This window comes from Amphiura filiformis, chromosome 10 (genome assembly GCF_039555335.1).
Source record: "Amphiura filiformis chromosome 10, Afil_fr2py, whole genome shotgun sequence".
In the NCBI taxonomy this organism is placed as follows: domain Eukaryota; kingdom Metazoa; phylum Echinodermata; class Ophiuroidea; order Amphilepidida; family Amphiuridae; genus Amphiura; species Amphiura filiformis.
This window is the reverse complement of record NC_092637.1, coordinates 10,617,845-10,635,249: the sequence shown is the minus strand read 5'-3', so window position 1 is coordinate 10,635,249 and position 17,405 is coordinate 10,617,845. Positions and strand designations below refer to the sequence as shown.

General features: G+C 36.7%; 1 protein-coding gene and 1 long non-coding RNA gene across 2 annotated transcripts; both read right to left on the bottom strand.

The window, feature by feature from the left end:
* Nucleotides 1–1,541: 1,541 nt before the first annotated feature.
* On the bottom strand, nucleotides 1,542–4,162 carry LOC140162485 (galactosylceramide sulfotransferase-like). Its single transcript, XM_072185726.1, has 2 exons — nucleotides 3,861–4,162; nucleotides 1,542–2,840 (listed from the first exon to the last, which is right to left on the bottom strand). The coding sequence occupies exons 1-2, from the start codon at nucleotides 4,048–4,050 to the stop codon at nucleotides 2,074–2,076; spliced, it is 957 nt and encodes a 318-aa protein (XP_072041827.1). The 5' UTR covers nucleotides 4,051–4,162; the 3' UTR covers nucleotides 1,542–2,073.
* Nucleotides 4,163–4,169: 7 nt separating this feature from the next.
* On the bottom strand, nucleotides 4,170–13,558 carry LOC140162486 (uncharacterized). Its single transcript, XR_011860303.1, has 3 exons — nucleotides 13,181–13,558; nucleotides 6,156–6,267; nucleotides 4,170–4,278 (listed from the first exon to the last, which is right to left on the bottom strand). It is a non-coding gene; the product is annotated as an uncharacterized lncRNA (long non-coding RNA).
* Nucleotides 13,559–17,405: the final 3,847 nt, after the last annotated feature.

Sequence of the window (17,405 nt, the reverse complement as noted above, 5' to 3'; positions counted from 1 at the left end):
ACTCGTATCATTTGTACCCACAAGATGGCGAAAGGCTGACGGCCGCTATAAGGTTGTTTTCTAAAAAAGTTTTCTCTAAAAGTAATCAAATATCGCAGTGAGAGAAATGTTGGTGCATTGGATGTAGTTTTACATTATTTTTGTGTGTTTATACAAATTTTTAGAACCCGTTTACATGGTTCCATGTTTTTTTGTGTTTTTTTTTTCAAATGTGCGTCCCGTATAAAACCACGCTGAGTGATTGTTTTCTCCTTCATTTGTATTGTACTACAGATCGATCAAAGAAAAAATGTTGCGATTTAACAGCACCAAATGCAGTACCGATTAAATTCTAGAAGCCCGTTTTGGGGGAACATTTTCGAGAATCTTGCACGACAAAAAACTGTTTTGGTACATTATCGATATCTTGATTGTGGAACGTTAATTTTGACATCTAACTACCTACATTATTTCTCAACTGTTTTCGCTTACTCTACCAATTGATTTTTACTCCAAATTGAAGCCACTTTTGCAAAAAAAACAAGGTTTTTCGATTAGCGCGCCGGACTCAAACTCGGCTATGTAATAGTTTTGAGCTGGGAAACTTAACTACGGGTTCGAGTCCCTGTGTGGTCCAATTCCATTGCTTTCTATTTTTCTCACTTTTTTCTTTCTTCTGTCTTCTTATAACAAGAAAGTATATACCAGCTTTACTTACCTCAAACGTCCCACGTACTCTTGACTCGATTTTCGTTGCTGGTTGGTATTATTCCAATTAAGCGATTTTAGTTATTTACTTACATTTGACCAATGTTTGCCCACAGAATGTTGCAGATTATATTCCAGAAAAGCCAATGGCGGCTGCATCACGTTAAGTACAACATTCTACTCAGATATATGAGAGTTTGTGATGCTAAATTCACGATGTTTCTACTAGCAATTCAAACCTATGACAAATTTGGTTGGTTTCCGTCCCTATCAGCTATTATAGTATTTCATTTGATTACACTGAACATTGCAGACGCTACCTTCCACATATAGTTAGCGCGGCATAAGATTGTGTATGTTTCATCTTAGTAGTCGAGTAGATGCCTTTTGTTCTTCTCCCTTTAGTGTAAAGTTGCGTATGGCTAACATTTTCTTGTTTAACGTTGAAGGATAACATGCTGAGAGGTCAGATATTACAGGTGCCCAGTGGGCACTCTTGAGCAATAAAAGAAATATGAGGTCAAAGGTTACACAGGGGTCAAAACTCAACATTTTTATCCGATTTTGATGAAAAAAAATGGTCTCAAACTTTTTTAACTGGTTATAATAATTCAGAAAAAGAATAGTTCTCACTGTGTACGACATTTCGTTACCTAGGTAACGCGGGAAAATACGTCAACATCAATTGGACTCAATATGGGCAATAACTCCTTGTGGTGTGTTACCATAGTAACGAAACATTGTAGATAGTGCAAACTATTTCTTTTCTGAATGATTATAACAGTATAAACATTTTAAGACCATTTTCATCAAAATTGGGGAACTTTCCAGTGTTTTACCCCTATGGAGCCCAAATTCCAACCCTTGACCTTTTCGCCAATGACGCCAGATCGATTCGTCGTAGGTAGGTCAAACTATATATTTTCTGAATCCTTATAATATGGGGATCATTTTGCAATAGGGTTGAACAAAATCGGATCAATTTTGAGTTTTGACTCCTGTGTATTTGACCCCTGTGTATTTCCCCTGAATTTCTCGGAATGCTCAAGGGTGCCCACTGGGCATCCCTCATATTGTTACTCAATATATTTCCGATATCACTTTTAAAGCAAAACATGTTAGTCATACCCAACTTTACACTCATAACAAGTTCTATGCGACTATAGAATAACAATTACAAGAAATGTTTATAAACAATTTACTGTATCTTTAATAGTTATAAAGGAATTACTAGTATAGGATATAGCTAGCTAAACTATTCCTATTTACGCTGTAAACAGTGCCAAGTCGGGCAGAGCGAAAGTGGAATATCTTCAAGAACGCTTAACAAGAGGTAATTTCTCTAGCTCCCATCAACCCTTGAGCCTAATATGTCGCCCAATACGATCACGTAAGATGGTATTTTGATTTCATTTTCCTTTGCAAGAGACTGGTATACGGTATCTCGGTTCTTGTCATGGCTACACATTGTGAGTCATTTTGAGCGGCAGGATTCAGTTCAAAGCTTTCCACTTTCACTCCTGGAGGATGCCATACTCTGTCGCTGTTGTCTCTAACCTGAGCGATGCAGTATGTATAAAGCTGCTCATTCCGTTCTATAAGTTCTGTGATCTCTCTATTCATGCGCTCTTCTCCAAAATCCCTCACTTTTTGCCAGAAAGTTTTGTTGAAATGATCGTATAGTTTGACATCTCCTAAATTCCACCGACTAATTTGCTCTTTCATTCGAGGAGTGATATCATGTATAACAGAATCTTTGCTACGGGCATTTAGCGTGAAATACACAATATCGTCCATGGTCCAACACATGAGATCTTTGAATAAAATCAAGCTTTCATAGAAGTATTCGGTCATCATGACAAGATCAAAACGTTTGTCCAGCTTTTCGATCATGTCATCAATTAACACCTGGTCATCCTTTTGATAGTTTTCCAGACCAAAATCAAACAGCATGGGATTTTTGCCTCGATCTTTTCCATCATATTGGTCGTAATATTTTCGAGGATTCTCCAGAAATTGTTTCAGTGGATTTATTTCATTCAGGTGGTAGATGGTATTGTATTCGATGTAAGTGAATACAGATTCGTACATGGCCACAGGTTCACGTAAGATGCTAACGTAGACAGAGTCTGTGGCCATCACTTCTTCCATACCTACCAAGAGAAACAGGGAAACAGTTATAATGCCTGCTTGTAGTACAGCCTTATAATATGGAATATTTTTTCGCCAAATTCCAAGACTGGTCTGGACGGAGTCTGCATAAACCGCACAGGCTAAATATTAATTGAAGTGTGTCATGGGATGGTGTAAAACAATTGAACACAAGCTGTTAAGGGCAGCGCAGAGGTAGTCACAAATGTCGGTGTCATGAATAAATTGAAACATTTTGTTCCAAATCGTATTTTATTTACACTTTATTGTACGTTAATATTGCCTTATTTGAATTATGGAGTACTTTTATGGGGAAATACATGTAAAACTTACTTAAATAAAATTGTAAAAATTCAAATGGGCTATTAGAACGGTGGCAAACGGTCACTACAGAGACCACACAGCGCCATTGTTTGCTAATTATAACATATTAAAAGTTGAAGATATGTACACACTGGAATTAGGTATATTCATGTACAGGCACTCTATAAATGAGCTGCCCTGTTCATTTGATAATTATTTTACCAAACGTTCTGACATACATAACTACACGACACGATATGTAAATGACCTAAATCTAACCAAAAATAAGAAAGTCTTTTCTGATCATGCCATACGTACAAGAGGTCCCATTCTTTGGAATTCTTTAGATAAAAATCTGAAAGCTTCAAAATCTGTTAAACATTTCCGTAATCAATTCAAAACAAAACTGATCTCTAAATATAATTAATCTTTTTCGTGAGCCCCCCCTTCCCTTGTCTTTTGGTTATGTTATGTGATGTTGATTTATTTTGTTAATTTCATTTGATTTCAGGGAAAGGCTAACTTTCAGACCTTTTTGGTCTTCCAGCCTTTTCCTCCATATGTACCGTGTTTATATATATATATTTTTTTTATGTAATGTCTTTGATTTTTATGGAAATAAAATATATGAATGAATATATGAATGAATATGAATGAATGAATGATCAATTTAAAATCTGCCATACTGAATTTGCAACTACATGATGTATGGAACCTACCCTTTTCGCTGAATCTGGTATGGTGACACAGGATATTGTACTCCTTTGTCGGTAGCTGTAACAGGAACCTCTTATCAAAAGGTGACTGCCCTAGATGGTGCCCATCAGGTGGTATAACAAAGTCCAGATCATGCTTTTCTCCGTATCGAAACAAGATATTCTGCACGGTACTACTGCTGCATTTGTGCATTTTAATGAAAACAATATTTTTACGAGGCAAGCACTGTTTACTCGGTGTTAATGTTTGTACACTGTGTGGCTTTGCACCAGGTCCCTTACTCACTGTACTTTTTAATAATTTAGTGCTGTGTACAGGTGTTTTGGAGGTGACGCTTAAAGCAGATTGATTCAGTCTACTTCCATGGTTCAAGGTTAGCCAAATGATGTTATCCGTTGGGAGAGTATTCCTGTTGGGTTGCTGTAGAAAGTGGTCAAGAAGATACTTTTGTAATATAAAACAATTTGGTTCTTTCATAAGCTCATTTATTATTTTTAAAAAGTGGGTAATGGTGAATCCAACGGACGAGGACACAAAACACATCAAGGATCAATAAATGATACAAGAGGATACCTTGAATATGAACAACAGAAAAGAGCAAGGTGGACCAACTTGATGTGGGGAAACAAGTAAAATACAGACTAGACAATATGCAGGGGGGGCATATAGTTCGATAGCCAAAAATTACCAGTTCCAAGGCTCACAAAAGTGCAAACAACCGACGTTTCGAGCAGATAAACTGCTCTTCTTCAGGGACAGACAACACAATATAAAAGCATTTATTATAGTCAAAACACGATAAAATAACAATCTAACGTTGCCAGAAATACGCGGTTTAAAAGAATTGAGCCATTTTGGGCTGAAAATTTTGGCAAATTTGTGCTTTTAGCGGCAATTTGCGTGTACGGGAGCATAATTACACCACTCTTAAAATAAAATTCTCCAGAAAATTTAAAAATTAATAATCACAAAGCAATTAATATACTGAGCTCAAAAAGAAACTTATAATTTTTCACAAGGTCATATCTTAAAATTCTGTCCATCAAAATGAACCAAAATTACACACATGTTTTCTTCAATACTCTACTCTAAACACATGTCAGTAACCAATCAGTTATCCAACTGACACAACAGCAAAATGCACTGACATGGAACAGCTTCCTGGACCACATTCACAGTCCAATAAGAGTACAAGAACCTTCCACATGTGATAATTCCCAAAGAGTAAGTGGAATAGTGTGGAACAAGACCTGTTTCTTGAAGAAAGTGTGTGAAAAGAAAAAAGCAGCACCGTTTCATCATCTATGCCAGGATCGTGTATGCATACTTACAGATTTTTTGTGCTGGGTGCCAAATGTTGGGCTGGGGAAGTGGTCCAGGAAGCTGTTCTGTGTCAGTGCTTTTTGCTGTTGTGTCCGTTGGACAACTGCTTGGTTACTGACATGTGAGTAGAGTATTGAAGTAATCCTGGGTGTAATTTTGGCTCATTTTGATTGACAGGACCTTGTGATTCACAAGTTGTGAAAAATTATAAGTTTCTTTTTGAGCTCAGATTATATGTATAGAATCAGCATGAAATGAGATTTCAAAAAAATGCAATCTAACACCCGGATGGACTTTGTGTTTTAAAATAGCAGCAAGTTGAAGTGAAAAAGTATCGCATTTTGAGGGTAGTTTTCGTGGTAAACGACTGGCGGAGAGCAGATGCGATTCATTTTACCTACAAGGTGTCCCAAAAACATAACCGTCATTGCGCCCTCTTTGGTATGTAAAGAAACCTTTAATTGTTAGCTTTAATTCGCTACTTGCACGGTTCCGCCATTATGCACTATGTGCGGGGAGAGCCTCGAACTGGCAGCATACATGAAAGGAAGAATTATGTAACCTTACACAGAACGTTATGACTAGTTCAATTCCCATTCATGTATGCAGCCAGTTCGAGCGAATAAACCAAAACAATTATTTCAATCGGCTCACAACTTTTGACGATATGCCCCTTTTAAGAAATATACCCGTTTTTCACTCTCTCCAATGTTTTTTCGATGTGCAGGGGAATTTCAGACAATTGAAATCTATCAGCCATAACGAATGAGCAATGGGTTTGCCCATGCTTGCCGAATTCAAAGACGTGCAGTAAAAAATTTTATTCTTCATGGTACCACTATTTTGCTCATATTGTGGCAAACTTTTTCATATGATATACTCGTCCCGACCCCGCCCTAAATTAAATACTTCGTCGCCATTGGTGACATTCACTTGTGATATTTTTTCCAAACAACTCATATCCTCTAACGTACCTCTTGTGAAGCTGCGGAACCACCTGCTTGTGAGACCGTTTGTGTCTGTGGCTGGTCTTGTAGCTGCTGAGACAAGAAGGTTCGTATACCCTGATGGGCATTTTCAACATTCCTGCGATTAAACGAAATATGGAAGTACAAAGGTAATTTTCAAGCAAATAAGGAAAAGCATTTAGGGTATACTATATATTATATATCCAATTTTGAAGGTGGTTCTCAATAGAGTGCTCAACTTGTATAAAATGAGCAATTAATGTAGCTTTGATAAGATTATTTATACATATTCATTCCGACAAATTTGTTTCGAAGTAGGCGCACTAGGCGGATCTACCTCTCATCAGGGAATGACGCTAAAATAATAATTGTAATGTGGAAATGTGGACCAAGAGAACGTGGTTTGCGCGGGGAGTTGCGTTCGTGGATGGTCGCGCAAGCGGTGTGGCGGTAACGCGAGCGGGTGACGCGGCGGCGGAAGTGAAATCGCGCGGGGATACAGTGCGGCGGGAAGCAAAGAAAATTTATGTTGCGCTGGTAGTGTGTTTATTGAGCTTGAATTTAGATGCTTGGCGGCATGCGCTGGTGATTTCGGATCTCTTGTTGAGAGTGGCAAGGTTCGGTTTACAGATAATGAAAAATCTCTCCGTGATACATAAATTACATTTCTTGGTGATGTTATGTTGGAGTACGATTGGGCGTACTAATGGTATAGTCGGTTTTACAGTCTTTTAGAGTCCATGTATACGTGTTTTGATAATTCAGTTTGATTTCTGTATTGTTCGTTTTGAACGATTGCTTATGGTTTCCAAATCAAATATTTTCTTGAAATCAAGATTAGTATGTCCTACATAGGTTTCTACGTTAGAGTTCGTTTTAACTGTTGTTTGGTATACGATGTTCGTTGCTCTGCATTTACCTTGCAGTGGGCAGTTCAGTTTGACTCTGCTTGGTTCGGTTTCTGGTTTGGGTGTCTGCTTGTTGAGTATCTTTCTGTTATGAGCGTCGATCGTCGATTTCACATTTGGCATGCAGCTATATGATATCTTATGGGTATTCTTTTTGAAGATCTGTTGTAGTTTGTGTCCTTTCGGAAATTGTTGTCCGACGTTGGTTTTTACGTTTGAGTCAAATGGCGGGTTGTACCATATTTCTCGATGTCTTTCTGGATCGAGAATTTCGCCTAGCTTTGCTTGGCTCATCTGCTGGCGGTGTATACTCGAGTTTGTGTTCGTACCGGCTGTCTTCCAGGGCTTTTTGGTACACGCCGGTTGATTTCTTGAATTCGTTTTCGTTGGATGAAATGTCTGTAAGACGGTGGTTGGTGCCTTTAGGGATCTCGCGGATGACGCATCATGATTCAGTCATGTCTACAGTAGAATTCACCACGACCTTTGCAGGACTTAAACCCCATTAAAAGCTATTAAACCAAGATAACACTCATTGAAAACAGCTCAACTAATTAAATCAGATCTTCTCTGGTTAAATCCACACTACATATGTTTCTGTTTTACCTGTGCGGTATTGCAATGAACTGGTATTATAGTTTCAATTGGGTAACCGATTATAAAGCAAACGCAAGGTAACAATACTATGTGGGCCTTTGTTCACGAAATGAGACAATAGTCTGCTTATTGTTAACCTGCATTCTTGAAAATGAGAAACATAATGGTTGACTTAAAACGGTTTGGAAATAATTTCTTCATATTTTTTGGTGTTATCTGTCGTTTACATATCCTTCCTAAAACACAAAAGTGCGAATATTTCCAAACACCTAAATAAGCTAAAATTTATGGAGAGGATTTTAAGATATGACCTTGTGAAAAATTATAAGTTTCTTTTTGAGGCCAGTTTAGTTCACAACTTTTTGTTCGCTTAAGGGGGTACTACACCCCTCGATAAATTTTTGTCTATTTTTTGCATTTTTCTCAAAAACTAATAACACAGTGGTTATTTATGATAAGAAAAGAGGTACCGCTAGAACGTACCTCATTTTCTATCATATAAACTGAACCGCTTGTCTTTAGTCACTGAAATTTCAGTGTAGTAATCGGATTCCTTGCCCCAATAATATACATAACTTTTGTTATCAGTGTGTTATTATTTTTTGAAAAAATGCAAAATGGTCACAAATTTACCACAGGGGTGTAGTACCCCCTTAAGCGTGTTATCCTAAGGGTAGCTTCAGACTCCGTATTGTACGTACAATATTGTATGTACAATACTTTTCGTGACGTCAAAAAGTATTACACGTGCAATAAATATACGTGCCACGACGAGTTGAATCAGATTAAATAACGCGCTATAACCCTGACGGTTCATTGTTTGCTAAATCCAAGCGAGGTCACCAGAAAATCTATGCAAGAGAAATTTCTACTGCTGCTGATGAAAAATCCTAGAGTGCGTTTGGAGGTTTTTCTGCACTTTACCAGTAGCCCTAATAAATTCATAAAACAATAAAAATCAAATAAAGATTTAGGGCAAATGTTTTTACTCACTGCTCATCTGATCCACTTTCCCAGGAAACTAAATACCGATACTCCTTAGTTTTTCCCTGACTTTCCAGACATAATTATGAGTAAACATCAAATTTAATGTTTACAAAACAATCAAATATACATTCTTTTGCATTTTGTACATAAATATTGATATCAATAATGTAGGCCTACAAACATTAAAAAAGGGGGCCTAAGAGTATGTCTATTTTTAATCATATACTAATTCCGCCATGCCCAAACATATCTTATTATGAAATCGTGTAATGGAACCCAAATTCCAATCAAAAATAAAAACAAATTTGTTATCAATTACACTAGGCCTATACATTGTATTATAGGAATTTAATAGATGGTTCATTTTAATAAATAAATAGATTAACACGGGTAATGGACAAGAAATATTTGGCAATACCGGATTTACCAGAGAGCCAGTGGATAAAGAAATTAATTAAAATTAAAACAAATTAAATGAGAAAATGAAAGCAAGGACATTTGGCGAAGTATTGTTTTAGAATTCGAAGGAGTCCTAAATGTTATCCTGGCCCCAGGACACTGATTAATGCAAATTCGACCCATAGTTATTTTATCTACTTTTGCCAGCATTCAACCTGTTCAATGTGATTTATGCCTATTTTTAATAAAATTCCGAAATCTGACGTATCAACGTTGTATCGTGCACAAATTATGATTCGAGACTATTTCATTTGACACGGTTGTATGGATTTCAGAAGATCGGTCCTATAATAGATATTGATTAGAGAATTACAGCAAGAGGCTTTGAGGATGCCGTAATCCTCTTGACCATCAACCAATCAGAGAGACATATTTCAGAAATATATTCGTAGGATTGAAACTCTTTCAACTCTGAAATATATATTTCAAGTAATCTCGTTTCACACTTTGGCTTGCAATAAAGCCACGAAGGGGCGGTAATGTTAATATACGATTTCAGTCAAATATTGGTGCAAATATACGATTTCGGTCAACTATTTGGCTATCCTTTGCCCAAAATTATGAAATGTTTATTAGTAACATCAACTCTTAGGACGGTTTTCGAGTGATTTTAGCGAAATAATGAGGTTAAAAAAAAAAACCACTTACAATTTTGGACGGTTAACTGTGGTGTTCTAGGAGAATTAAAATATCACAATTAACATGTTTAATTCAAAATCGTTGTCCTACAAGCACATGTTCAGATTGTGTGAACATTACAAATACAAACAATAAGGTTGAAAAATAAATAGCCATTTAAAAATGATTTTAAAAGATCGTCTATTTTGTAGCTGTATGACACTGAATAGGCCAAATATCTGCCTGTGAAAAAATGTTTTTCATGCTGATTTGTTTTTGTAACAAGTAGGCCTACCGTATGTCATTTCAAAAAGAAAGAAAAAAAGGCGGATATTACTTTTTAAAAACTCAACACATTAGCTCACATTACTATTAATACGCCTATAATTAATTAATGAAAAAGTATAGAAGGCGTTGCATCCGGTTCTGATGAGGGGGGAGGGGCACAAGCCGTTTTCGGCAGTTTTCCTATGGGATTTTCTAATATTTCAGATCAATGGGGGGCTTCCGTGCCCCTAACGCTACGGTTACTGCATTAACACGTTTATGGATGTATTGTGATGATCATAAGTAGGCCTATCATAACATGCCTCAACGATATCAATATATAAAAAGGTGTTGCAAATTCATAACACAGCGTGTTATAATGTAACGAATGCTATGCCAAAACTTAAAAAATTAACAAAAATATCAGTATCAATAAAATCAGAACCAGAATAAATACAAAGGCCTACAAATAATACTTTTCAACTTTCTAAATCAATATATGACTAAATATCAGTATAAATGAATCTCTAAATCAATTAATCAATCAGTTATCAATCAATAAATAAATAAATAAATAAATAAATAAATAAATAAATAAATAAATAAATAAATAAATAAATAAATAAATAAATAAATAAATAGGCCTAAATAGATAAATCTATAAATAAATAAATAAGATCTGAATGTGCCATTTATATTATTATTACAATTTTAATATTATTAATATTAGTATTAATACGACGTATTATTAACTTTAAAAAGGTGCCCATTGATTATATAATAATTCAAGTACAGTTGAATCATGGTAGGTATTATGATACCTACCATGGTTGAATACAAGAAGACATTAAAAGATGTTCATCATTCCGTGCACTCACTAAATTTAGAACTCTTAGAAATTTGGCAACTCCGTATCAATTAAGCAACCTATGATTGTAGCAAAATATATATTTTCCCGGTACATACTATTTATTGCACGTGTAATACTTTTTGACGTCACGAAAAGTATTGTACATACAATATTGTACGTACAATACGGAGTCTGAAGCGCGCTTGAGTCCGTTGATCTTAAATACCTCGCATATGGATTTTTTAATGCGTTCAATAACGTTTGGTGGTTCGTGGAATATGGCTAATCCGCCGTCTCTATACAGGCCGATTTTATTGCCGGTAAGATTCTTGAGTTGGGATAATAGAAAAACGACGACCAGTTCACAGCATTCGGCGCCGTCGCGACGGCGTCGCGACGACGCGTCGTATGAACCCATAGTTACGTCGAATAAGCTGGAGTTGTTATTCTTAACCCATGGTTCATTGTGGTTGAAAAGCAGGGTTTGTTTGGCGTGAATTATAGTTCTTCTCTCAAGGGGAAATTGTTGTGAACTTGGACGCAAAGTCTAGTGCGTCGTTCAACAGGTCTTCCTTTATTGATGGGTAGAATTCTATTATATCGAAACATATGAACGTACCTTGTTGCTTGTCTCGCATGTCATTAAACCATTGTAGTACGGATGCCGTATTTCTCCATAAGTTAAATTTGGTAGAGTACGTTGTCTTTGACAATTCGCGCTGTGATGGTTTTGCTTATTCGTCCTAGTTCAGATTTACAAGGATTGATGAGTCGGCACGTGGATGTGTTCTCGAAGTTGGGCTTGTGGTCTTTTAGAGTGATGAATGCTTCGCGTTGAGCAATTGTGTCGATCCGGTCGTCAAGTTCTAGGTCTTCTGCAATTTCTTTGGCTTCGTCGTTGATCATGTTGACTTATTCAGATGTGCATTTCTTGTAAGATTTCTGTAGGTTCTTTTTAACTAGTTCATTGTAGTTTTCTGGTGCAATCTTGTAGAAGTTAGTGGTTTTATCAGCTTTTATGATCAGGTTCGGTTCTTCATTGATCACTAGTTTTATGTCCTTTTTTTAACTGCTGCTGGAAATCGTTGGGCGTCTCTGGAATTCGATGTTCAGGATTAAATCCGTCATTCCGTTTTCGAAGACACGGATTTCATCGATGACAGGTGGTGTGTTGGTGGAGTTGAATCCATATGTGTTCTTTTCACGTATTCCGGGTGTAAGAAGAAGAGGGCACGCCATCGCATATTGCGGATCTTTTCAATCAGCCTGCTCAGGTTGTTTTCTTGGTTGGCACATGGAATATTTGTCATCGAGTAATCTATCGATTATTTATGATGTTACGGAGCAATCCTTGTATGGAATAAAGGATTTGTTACGCTTGAGTGACCTTATACTATTCTTTCATTGGCGGCAGTTTTGCAGATAATCATTGCGGTGTGTGAGTTTCATCATTTGAAATTCCGACAGGGATGTATTTATCATAAAATATAGAGAAGGTTCGTCCTTAGTGTCGTAGAATGTATTTATGTCCACAGTATATTGGCAAACCCACCGCTACGCAACGGAGAAGATTAACATTTGCTGCAAAGGTTCCGTGAGGAAGTTATACCCTCTGTAATAATGACATTTTGGGTAACAATTGTGGTAAAAAGTATGCTTTACAACCTAAACATCTGCAATCATATTGACATGTTTCACTTAATCCCATATCAAGAATTATCCAGCGTTGTAAGCTCTACATCTGTGCCAAATTTTGTGTATTTTCTATAAAAAGAATGTAGGATTTCTCTAATTAATATTGCACAGCACGGCGATGATGAAAAGCATCCATCTGATGTGATGCATTTGCGCTGTAAATTACACAACTGCAGTTTTCGTCCACACCAACACGAATCAAGCTATTTCCATGAAAGTCACAGAATAACAATAAGCGAATCCTTAACCCCAAACAATTTGGCTTTCGGTCAAAACATTCCACCTTTATGGCTATAGAGCAAATGGTAGACAAAGTTACTGCAGCAGTTGAAAATTTCTGGACTTATCAAAAGCCTTTGATACAATCGATCATAACATACTCTTACATAAACTAGAACACTGTGGCTTTCGTGGTATTGTGTTAGAATGGTTCAGAAATTATCTAAGTATCAGAAAACAATACGTTTATTATAATTCTTATGAATCAGAATCACACGATATTATATGCGGTGTTCCACAAGGATCCATACTGGGGCCACTTCTATTTATACTCTATGTCAATGATATAACTTTGACAAAAATGTAATGTAAACGTATCAACTACACTTAAAACGACGCTCTAATTGACAGAAAACATAGTGTTTCCTTACCTATTTGCATCCCAAGTGAGTATAGACACATGGCTACGATTAATCTTTATTCCATTAATGACTATTGCAAATACTACCACTGCCGAGACGCACAGCACCACGAAGCACACTCGCCTGCAACTCATAACCATCGATTTGAGTAGCTAGCAACTGCTACTAAAAATGCTCGTAGTTCCTACAAATCGATGGTAACCATGGAAACAATGCTTAAATTCGTATATCAGCGTAAACGTAGAAACGAGGAAACACGCGTTATTGAAATTTCACAGTATGGTGGTGATTTTGTATGAGATACTCAACAAAACGTAAATACAATGTGCCATAATACCAATCCTAGGCTCATATCATATCTTGTTACATTTCAGCCTTACTATTTGTTTTTGTTTTGTACATTTGTTCATGTCATACAAGTAAATTAGCGTTCTATTGTTATTTTGTACTATCTGCGGGACCATCTGTTTCTAAATCTAAACAGATTAAAAGCCTTTTTGTCACGTCATCATCCCTATATCTTCTTGTCAATAAATTGACATGATAATAGTACAGTGTATTTTACCCATACGAAAAATCATTCCGTACCGTGCATGCACAGATCACTGACAGTGACGCAATCAACCAATCAGCAGTTGGAAAATCGTTAACCCAATGACGTCATCGCTGCATTTTCATTGATAAAATTCAGAATCGTTCAAAAACACGAGTTTTTAATTGCAAATATTTATTTTGTGTGTGTATGAATGTCACTGTCTATCTCAACATTGTGTATTATCGTAGCGTTGAATGCGCTGAAGCTTGTGAGGCGGGACCGTTGCAAATTTGGCGGTTCTCTTGCTTTTTGTGACATTAAATATCCATCTTTCGCATGGCCGCGCTGTGGGTGGGGGTGTGTGTGTGAACGGGGGTCAGCTATGCACGCATGGATTCTGTTGATAACGACCTGCATGCATAAACACCAGAACTGCTGACTGAGTGTACCAATCGTAGCAGGGTGTAAAAATATACAACAAAGTCAATGTTTAATCTCAAATACGTTATGGGTGTAAATATAAGCATTTGAATAATAATTTTCAAATGCTTATATTAACACCATAACGTATTTGAGATTAAACATTGACTTTGTTGACTTTGTTAAATTATTTAACAATAATTTGAACCTGAAAAATAAATGAACATGAAAGTTCATGAGTGATTTTTCAACATATTTGACTGTTGGATAAATGTGGGTGCTGCAGCGTTGGGGCTAAGGCAATATAGCGCATTACTTTGAAGTTGGTAATGGGTAAATTACACTGTGTAGGGCGAATCCAATCAGGTTAAGTATAGCAAAATACGATTGCCGCACCACTGACCTGTAGATATATAGATATGTATCTTTCCCACTAAGTATGCGCTGCTGCGCAGTTTAACTTGAGGTTAGACAAAGAAACGTATATAAAAGACGTATAAAGTTTTTCTCTAAAACCGAGTTTTCTCAGCAATCAAATATGGCAGTGAGAAAAATTGAAATTACATTATAATTATCAGTGGCGTAGCTAGAGGGGGCAAGGCAATCCCCCCCCCCCCAATATGCCATTCCGTCGGTTCATACGGGACCGTCGGTTCATTTTGAGTGGTCTACTAAGTGCCGGCCCGGAGGGCCGGTCTGCAAATCATGCATCTGCATCGTCGGTCATGTGAACTTGGGTCCGACTAAAAGTGTCAGTAATGTGAAAATTTGATTCAACATTACTTATTTGTATGGTATTTAGGTACATCGGTGCACTGTGTAACCTACGTAAATTATTTCAAACTTCCAAACACTATATTAAATAGCAACCGTTCTCTTTAAAACATGTTAAGGCCAGAGTAATGGAAGACACATTCGTTCACGCCCGAATTTGAGATTTCTTGATATTTATCAACACTAACATGTATTCTTTCACTTGAAACTGATAAAATACAACTTGCTAATATTTACTCGTATTTTTACTTGATTTGTTTCACTCTTTTCAACTCTAAAAAGTCACATGGCTCAAGACAGCTTAGTAAATTGGCGGGAAATAATGAGTCAGAAATGCGCGAATGCGAAATATTGTGATTACGCGCGCGATTCGCGGCGCGTGACGCGACGCAACTCTGCGCGTATGTCCAACGCAGTCAAGGCGCATTCGGTATGTTGTTCACGCCAGCAAATGTGGTGTAAACAAAACAACAATTTGCAGTCAAAATGCCACTTGGATTTTTTAATTATTTTGAATTTTGGCGCACTGAAAGCAGACATTATAGATTTATTGGTGCAAAAAGATGCATATTTTCGTACCGTTTTAAAATATAAGGACGTTTTGTGCATAATTTTGACATTTTTTTTACTAAAACGTCGATTTCTCAGAGTTCACTTTTGACAATATTGCACGATTTTTGTGACAAGATAACTCGAAAAATATGCAAGCAAAAGGTAAACTTTTTGCACTATCGTTTAGAGTACATCAAAGCCTAGGGAAGGTTTTCTCATTTTTTCTAAATATTTGTTTTAAACAAAAATATACACCATTATGTGCAATTTTTAGCTTAATAGAGTGACAAAATTGCTTTTTTCACATGTTTTTTTCAATATTTCGAAAAAAGAGACGAATTTCAAAAAAATAAAAAAACCTTCCCTAAGTTCATGTCTCTTCTTCACGAAAAGCTAACTGATTCTTTTTTTTCTCCGAACGGATTTTTTTCTAAGTTGTCACACAAAAAATGGGGTAAAAAGGTGAATTTTTGTGATTTTTGACTCATTTCCTTTCCAAAAATGTATAGTTTTATATACTTTGGACATACAATTCAGAAATAATGAAGCTCGAAAAGGTCCATATTCTCTCCCATTACTCTGCCCTTAAAACATTATTTCCTTACCTTCTCTAGTGATTTTCACTTAATTTTAAAGGAACAAAATACTATATATAAAGGTAAAAACATGCATGAAAAATGGCCCTCCACAACGCTAAAACCTCAGAGCTTCCGGGGGCTTCGCCCCCTGGACCCCTACCAGGGGCTTTGCCCCTGGACCCCACCAGGGGCCCTAGGGCGGGCCCCTGGACCCCACCCGTTGCTCGCTCCTCTAGCATCGCTCGCTACGCTCGAATTGTCAATATTACTTGTCGGCTTGTGTCAAAAACTTGCCCCCCCCCCCCCCAATATAAAAATCCTGGCTACGCCACTGATAATTATAATTTGTTAAATTTATGAAGACACTAATTAATGTAAACAAGAAATGTCTTTAAAAAGACAACGCCATGGATGAAGATCATGTTTCATAATTTTGCATTGCAAGTACTTGGAAAGCTAGTAAATTTGAATGTTCGGCACAACTAACCGGGTGCGAAATATTGGCATTTATTGGTAAATACCACCAATGACATACTAGGAAATACTCACAATTTTCATGTCGAAAGCTGAATTGGGAAATGTGTGCTAAATTGGTCTACGTTTAATTCATACTTGTAACAAACGGCTCAATTGAAATCACATCCTCTGAGTTTTACAACAATCCAACAATCTATATTCAGATAACCCCGGGCAGATAACCTTAAGAATGTTTGCTGCTTAATTAAGGGATTTCATATCAACCACATTTCATGACAATCCAATTATCTATCAGTAACTGTTAACCTTGATATTGAAGCATGGTAATTAATTTTAGATATATTTATTCGCAATGTATAGTTTACTGGTAGTTACAATCACATCATAAGGCCACTAACAGTCAATTTTGAGTTTCCCGTCACATAATTTCTGAAAACAAGTGAGGTAACTTTTTCATTATTCATTATTTTTCTGCCTTTCGTTAAATGACTAACACGAATGTAAAATGTGTTGTTATTTGCCACTCATTCACTTGAAGATGGATGTTTAGCCCTAATGAGATTCAAAAGTATATTAAAAATAGTCACAATAATGAATTCAAGTGAGGGTCAGAAAATGAAGTGAGGGCGGTGACGGGAAACTCAAAATCGACTTTCATTGGCCTAATCAAAAGACTGATTACTCAATCCCAGGGATTCCCGGTTGCTCTACACGTACCAAAAATGTATAAAACCAAAGCCACTATCTACCCCAATTACTGGTATCCCCTCCCCCCTCGACGACTAGTGTCACTCCTAACATCAATTAGTGCCGGGAATTAGTGTTGGTAGTAGTGCACTATTTATACCCAGCTCTGGTCAGATCAGGGAATGGTCAGATAATGCTCATTATTATTGTT

What these genes read in the sequence shown, in the direction of transcription:
- LOC140162485 (XM_072185726.1), bottom strand. Translation starts at nt 4,050, where the DNA reads ATGCACAAATGCAGCAGTAGTACCGTGCAGAATATCTTGTTTCGATAC. An exon ending in TACCAGATTCAGCGAAAAGG is followed by an intron (nt 2,841 to 3,860) that starts GTAGGTTCCATA and finishes TTCTCTTGGTAG; the next exon opens with GTATGGAAGAAGTGATGGCC.